The sequence below is a fragment of the Sphaeroforma arctica genome (genome assembly GCF_001186125.1).
Source record: "Sphaeroforma arctica JP610 unplaced genomic scaffold supercont1.100, whole genome shotgun sequence".
Classification (NCBI taxonomy): Eukaryota; class Ichthyosporea; order Ichthyophonida; genus Sphaeroforma; species Sphaeroforma arctica.
Genome location: NW_014040458.1, coordinates 1,964 through 9,354, shown reverse-complemented (window position 1 = coordinate 9,354; position 7,391 = coordinate 1,964). Strand labels below are relative to the sequence as shown.

The 7,391-nt window shown below is 41.4% G+C and overlaps 2 protein-coding genes across 2 annotated transcripts in view; both read right to left on the bottom strand.

Annotated features, from left to right (window-relative positions):
- Positions 1 to 2,545: 2,545 nt before the first annotated feature.
- SARC_02265 (hypothetical protein) lies at positions 2,546 to 2,830 on the bottom strand (the record flags this gene model as incomplete). The annotated part of the gene is made up of 1 exon (XM_014303970.1): positions 2,546 to 2,830. One exon carries the CDS (start codon positions 2,828 to 2,830, stop codon positions 2,546 to 2,548), a length of 285 nt encoding a protein of 94 aa, XP_014159445.1.
- Positions 2,831 to 4,298: 1,468 nt separating this feature from the next.
- SARC_02264 (hypothetical protein) overlaps positions 4,299 to 7,391 on the bottom strand; it is a 4,167-nt gene continuing 1,074 nt past the window's right edge. The window contains exons 2-5 of the mRNA XM_014303969.1: positions 6,483 to 6,562; positions 5,907 to 5,961; positions 5,371 to 5,454; positions 4,299 to 4,904 (exon numbers count right to left, since the gene is read on the bottom strand). Coding sequence (XP_014159444.1) covers positions 4,866 to 4,904; positions 5,371 to 5,454; positions 5,907 to 5,961; positions 6,483 to 6,562 — 258 coding nt within the window. The 3' untranslated portion in view covers positions 4,299 to 4,865. The remainder of the gene's footprint in view (positions 4,905 to 5,370; positions 5,455 to 5,906; positions 5,962 to 6,482; positions 6,563 to 7,391) is intronic.

The following is a 7,391-nucleotide window of genomic DNA, read 5'->3' as shown; positions in this document are numbered from 1 at the left end:
GGGGACTCTTTCTACTAGTCCACTCGGTTAATACTACCGTGTTGTCATTGGTGACACCTTAACGTAAGCGGTGTGCTTCTTCACCTAATCCATACATACGATCAACTACCTGGTTATCTTAAACGAGAAAGTGTTTTTAGAGCTGCTAACTGACACTAAATTACAGCCTTCTCGTCCGTCAGCTCACTTAACTTGGTTGGTGTAGCAGACATCTCCGCTAACACCTTCTTCTTCATCTTCCTTAGTCAGCTCATGTTCGCCTCGGGTCTCGTCTTTTCTTATCGGGACCGATGACTTATCACTCGGAGTTTCCTCTTTCTGGATCACAGGGGCTGTTTCAAACCCCCGAGGATCACATCTAAACTTAGAAGAATTAGCTCTGGCGCAGATGCGATAGCTGGCCTCGAGATCTTTCTCCGGGTGACTAGTCTCTTGATGAAGTAGTCAGTTTCTCACTCGAAGCTTCCTCTTGGCCGTTCTGGCTGGCGACAGTTGCTTCGGCAGCGACCTTGTTTGCTTCGACAACTCGGCAGCAGTGACATCCTTGTCAGTCCTCTATTCCTCAGGTTTACTTTTCTTCGAACAAGAAGAGTCCATGTTGTGCTTCGTGAACTTAAGTTGACGAAGACTTTTAATTGCTTGAGGAATAATCTTTGAGGAAATCGTTTGTGTGGTATATAACACCAATATGTTCAGGTAGCTCAAGTAGCTAATACTTTTACTATCTTGGGATAAATGTCAGTATATCGAGAAGTATCAAAAGCTTAAAGCGGAAATGTAGTGGTGCTATTCTAAGTCTTTTAATTAAGCTAAGTGTGAAAGTAGTCGGTTAATAAAGTTAGGTTTGCCTCGTGAAGCCAGCAATACGCTGGGGGATTTGAAGGACCGAAGGGATTTTACTTCGGTTTCCGTCGTCCTGCTTAGCGAAACTATGATATTGGGGGTTTTTTTGCCGCGCGATGATGTTAACTAAGCAAAATAACTCCTAACGTCTTAGGTCATTGTATTAACCAATGGATAGCCACGCATCCGGATTTAAGGGCTCGCCCACATTAAACTGGCAATCTGGTGGGCTGTTCGGACAATAAACTTGTTAACACCAATAGTCCTTAGAAACCTATTTTTATTTAAGCCATCACGTTACTGAGGTATTCAGATATAAGTCGTTGGAGATTTAATAGGTCTTTTAGTGGGTCTATCCAAATGTCTTAGAAAAGCATTTATAAATAAAACCGTCAAAACCCAGTTGATTAACTTAGTTCATGTACTTATTAACAGTACATATATAGACATTGAATCTAACGTGGAGGCCTGGCTAGTACAATTGCGCTTCTCCAAACCCGGAGATGTCTGAATCTAGCAACGCGCACGCACTGCCATTTGAGTGGCATATGTGGCCTGTGTTGCCAGTTCTGCTGCTGAATTTGGACCGTCTGAGGATACGGTCGACTGTTCCGACGGTTGGACTCTCATCCCTGAGAGCGTCGATTCGCCAATTGAGTTGTGGTACGAATATGCGTTTCTTGTATATCTGGGCTTAATAGCTGTAACAACTCATGTCTCCAACAAGTGCCAGGTAGTATGTAGCTGAAGTGTACGTTTGTATGTACGAGCTTCCAAGCGATCTTCCAGTAGTTGTACAGTTCAGTGGTTCAACAAACTCTGCTTAAAGTCTGCCTCATTCTGACTTTGCTCGTGGGCCCGACTTCATTCTTTATGAAGTAATCATCTGTTCCAGGATAGGTACATTCGGTAGCTTACCGTGGGTTTTGGTTAGCTTCCAGAATATCGGATCAACCATCGCTTACATGCATCTCATGAGAACTGATTTGCTTATTCTATAGCTCTGGCGTCCGCCCGATTAACCGAGCATGGTTAATCTTTATGTAGTCCATGGTAGACTAATAGAGTCTAAAAAAACTCTTTACTTTCTAAAACCAACGAAGACCTCAATTTTCATCTAACCCGGATATATGTACATTCTTCCATGCGTCCAATAGGGCACCCTTTGTATCGTGCTCCAATATGTTGCTGAGATTGTAATTGTCGGACGGCTATTATGGTCAGCTCCTGGTTGTAAGAAATTGTTTCTTATTTACTAGCCGCGATTCGTGTGTTGCTCTTAGAGTCTTTAATACCCCTCTAAATGTTTCCGCTTGCGTTATGTGATTGGCCTCCACTGCCTTATAGAGTTCCTCAGACAAATGTCATATGTATGCATGTAGTGTCTGTCTATATACCGAGATACTTTCCGGCGTCAGTGGTGAGGGTATCGGATTGTTCTGTGCCCTTGGCGTAACCTTTGTCCTGGTTATCTCTCCCTCCGATAACGGTTTAGGCGGAGATGTGTGCAGTTCATCGTGTTCGAATTGGTTGTTCTGACGCTGATAATGAAGTGCCTCTTCCAATCGAGCCCGGTGATTATTCAGAGCTTCCTTCCCATGAGTAGTTGCTCTGGTCGTTGTTGTTCGTGAATAAAATAATTAAGATATAGGTATTCTATCAAAAATTCCATCGTCCCGTTTTCTGAGAGCGATAATGGTGATCAAAAACGTATCCCATGTCGTTCTATGCGCTTGTCTGGGATGCGGAATGACAGCGATTCGTACTCGGATGGAGATTGCCTCTGTAACTGGTAAAGGCGCATTTCATATTTCTTGAGCAACTTCTGTACTTTCAACATCAGATGCTGCGTCGCTGATTGTTGTTCCACACTCTGTTTCAGTTGCCAGGGGCGTTGTCTTGGTCTTTTTGGTCGACGTATCGGGGACGAGTCCTTGTTGCTCGATGGTTGCTCCGCTTCACTCGCGTCTGTTGCTGGAGTACCCATTGATGGTTCTTAACTCTTCCCTTCTACTGTCGGCGTGCTTCTTAAGTATCCAGTATCTCTATTAATTCTCGGAAAGGTATTGTTCTACAATAGATAGCTATTATAGCACGTGAAATCGTGTATTGGAGAAGTCTATAGGTTCATATTACGGACTACAGTAACCAATGGATCCGTTATTTCTCTATGTTAGAACACGGCTCTACAACAATTACATGACACTTAATATAACACATGTTCATGAACTATCTTTAGGAGCGAAATAAATTATCCAGTATTCACAAGACTACTAGAGATCAAGAGCTCCGCCAAGCCTTGCAGTTGTTTCCGCTTAGAATACTCACTTAACAATGGCTAAGACCGAGTCTTGACACTTAGAACAGCGTTAAAAATAGAAATAGATGCAACAGTTGTTGGAATTTGCCACGCTGCGAATCATTGAAAGATTCGATAGTTTTTCAAAGTACTTCGATTGCACACGAGAGAAACACCAATGATATGGATGCCCTTCGTGGTAGGAGAAAGAAAGGTTATATGTTGTCACTCAAGTTACAAATTAGGGCAGTGTACGAGGTGACTAGCGAGTATTGCTTGTTCTATTGATTCTCAATATATACTTGGTTCAATACTAATTTCACGATATATCACGAGGGCCTGGAATTTTGCAATTTATAGGTTCATAGATGTGTATCGGTACAGAATACATAATTTTGATCTCGGTATCCAGAAGACTGAAAATGATCGAGGGCTACACCTACAGAAGGTGAAATGCTTGCTTATGTAGAATGATATCGTGACGTTCAAATCAGCTAAATGCTACGAGACTGGAAAAACTATCATACGAGAGCATTTGAGAAAAAAAAAGAAGAAAATCTGCAGCCTGATGGCTAAGGCCGAGTCATAACAAGTATAGGCAACAGATTTCAAAAAAACAACGAGCTTAAAAATGCAACAGTTGTTGGAATATGCTACGATTCAAATCATTGATAGATTCGTTTATTTTTACAAAGTTATTGTATCGCACACGAGAGAAACACTAATGTTATGACCGGCATTCATAGTAAGCTTACTTATTTCGAAAATTTCCTATTCGAATTATTAATCATAAAAATTCGCTCAAATGAAACCTGGCAATTCAATATTATAAGCGAAGGATCAATATAGCAGAATTACTACAGTAGGGATTTTAATGCACGTCGAATCGATTGATTACAGCATATCCTTCGATTTTACGCAATTGCAAAGTGAAAAAAACTCGATATAACTCGAGTACGCCATATATATATCCAGAATATGAACGATCAGGCTTTTTTAGTAAGAAGCACACCAGCATTCGATAACCGATCCTGCTTAATTATACCTATATTTCAACGGTCATACATTCAGCATCCGTGTGATTCCGATATAGTATTCACGACAAGCCAAATGGAAGTCAAAGAACCAAAACACTATTTACATATCTTGAGTGGTTGTTTCGAATATTATATCAGACAGGATCACAAGTACAAATTTATATCTAAAACCCTTGACCCAATCAACTTGGGTCACGCACCTCTGGCGGGCGCATTCACAGCGATGGTACCGAAATTTGGGTTCATATTAGATATGTCATATGGCGGATGCTACAAGCTTGGGTTTTTAGTGCACTTAAATATACCTATCTAAGGAAGAATCGGTATGTTGGCATGACAGATTGCATAGTTACTTCCGCGACCTTCCCCCTTTCCGCTGTGTTTAGATATGCCAGCGGTGGCCCTGATGGCTGCCATTGATCCTGTATCTGCCATCAATAAATCCCCACAATTTGTGTCACGTATAAAAATCCTCAGTGCTATGCTGACTGCCTGTAGGTGCATCGACAATTTTTAACGGATGCCATCATGTCTATGCTTTAAATAGTGCTTGCCCAAATAACCGCGCGTTCAGGATTTTGCTGGGCACACGGGGAAGCAAAATATTCTGGGTGCAGATGTAAGCAAGATTGTAATTGTTCGGGTCCGTTGAAAATCTGACTTGATTTGATGTCAGACAATATGGGTTAGGAATCCTTCTTGACTCCTGCTTTCTTCGCTTCTTCCTATCATTAAGTTGCATTGAGAAAATGACGATCAGCAAGTAAGACGGGATAGCTATACTTTCACGATTGCGCCCAGATTAAGACCAACCATCAATCGAATATATAGTATGCCACGAGTGAGCAAAAGACCACACTACAGGCGCACAAACCTAGGAAACTAATCCCACATTAAATTGCAGACAAACACCTACACAAGCAGCTAGAAACGATTACAAGCTAGGTAACACGCATTATAGTACACACAAACTCCAGCCATACAACTATCAATATTCATATAGTCTTCACGATGTTCGCTCCTGTTGGTCGAACCCAAGTAGCGGATATCTGAGTCCGTCCGCTAATTAGGGGTACATAATGGGCCATTTCTGTACATTACATAGCTAACCAGGATTCTGAGAGTGGATAAAGCAATCAATTGCTCAGTGGGTATACATCACTGAAGGCCCGCCCTCTAGTGATCACATACCACTTCTTTGAACTTGCTGCCTTCTACCTTCACCTGCTTCACAAAGATCTGGCCGACTTGTAGACATCCCAAGAAGAAGAAAAGCTGTACACAGAGAAATGACAGATACTGAGAACTCACATAAATACTCTCATTTGCTGTCCTACATTCTCTCCTGCAACTCGATACTATCGAATGGCAAAAGTATAGCACTGGCCGTGAAAGGTATATACGTGAACGAGTCAAACACCCTACCGTTACAATATTGTACCACTGAGAACAAAAATCTTTGAACACAGCAAACTAGCACGGCGAAGACGTGATCTTCGATTCTACCTTGCAGAAACTATTAGTACGTCACTGGATCGAGACAGGAGTAGCACAACGAGCAAATGGCCATCCAATCACGTAATCGAAATATCAGATTTCAACAAGAAATTAAAGATCGTCTCGTCAAATGATATAAAGTAGAAAAACACAAATCAACCAACTCGAACAATATTTACAAAACATCCTCCCCAAATTGAAATCTAGGAGTGGGGTGTGCTTCGACATACTTGACCGAACCCCCTGATATAGTAAGCCGATTGTGATCCTACCATAACATCCAAGCTGCACAGTGATGTAATGAGGGAAAGTCAGTTGACTGTAAAGTAAACTGGAGAATCGATGTCTTCCCCACTAAAATATCAGCCCGTAAAATGCATCCAAACACTTTGTATTCCAGATACACATTATTGAACCCACACAGCACCCAACTCTGTGGTGGCCCAAAGTAAATTAAAGTGGATAATTCATATTCTTGCAAGGAATGTACCTTTTAAATAAAGTTAGTGTACTGCTAATGGACATGGGGACAGGTAATATGTCATCTTTATGTCAGTGAGTAACACATCCAACACCATAGTAACCGGAACACACTCTCCATCCCGCTCACTCCAAGAGGTTGAATTGCGTACAAAGAGGTGCGCGTGCTCATGTACACATTTACATATACGTGATGGGGCTATAAAAAGGCCTAGTTGCAGATTAAGACATTTATGTGACCCGGCTGTGGCCAGCAAAAGTGTGCGAATAAAATACGAAAAACTCTCACAGCACATCCCCTCTACAGACGTGTGCGCACAACTTACTTTCGTATCGACGGGATTAAAACACCCAGGAACACGCACAGCATGGGTTGCCAATGCTCCAACACACTCTCCCACATGCCCTGTGTAATGATTGTCACGGGACGAGTCAAAGGTAAGCGTCAGCGAGGCTACGCCTAAAGAGTCATTTGTACACACTTGATATGATATATTTTGAGATCGGTTTATAGCCACTACGGGGAGTGTATGTCCATAACATGGCCATAGCCTGGACGAACCACAGAGTAGAATGCACAGGTTACATGACGTTCGGCAAGAGGAGTCCGAATGGAGAATATTGCAGGATCTACATCTAGGGGTTGCAGTTAGTCTACATAGTGATATGATGTTGAGAGTATTGTTATAGGACGATAGCAACAAAGTTAAGGATATTGAGCGTAGGTGTTGCGATACTATTATAGGAAGGAAGTGGCAGACTATATAGATCAAGTCAGGCAAGCAGACTGTTTTCACACGTATACACTTTCTATGTCTCTACGTCCAAATTAAATGTCTACGCAAGTGTGTTCAATTTATTACTTATATGAGATATCAATGTGATGATGCAAAGCAAGTAAATACATTGTCGCCATATAGAATAGCATCATTTGTGAAAGCAAACCAGCATAAAGTACCAATAAATAGAGAAATACACAGCGTGTTGACGAACAAAGTACATCAATAGGTAAATGTGAGCTAAGGTAGATATAATTTACCACGAATTTTGAGACTATATATATATATATATATACAATACACACACACACACACACACACACACACACACACACTATATATATACTACTATACTACTACACTACACTAACTACTACTACTAATAACGTAACTAACTAACTACTATACTAACTAATAACGTACTAACTACGTACGACACACGACACGAAGAACGAA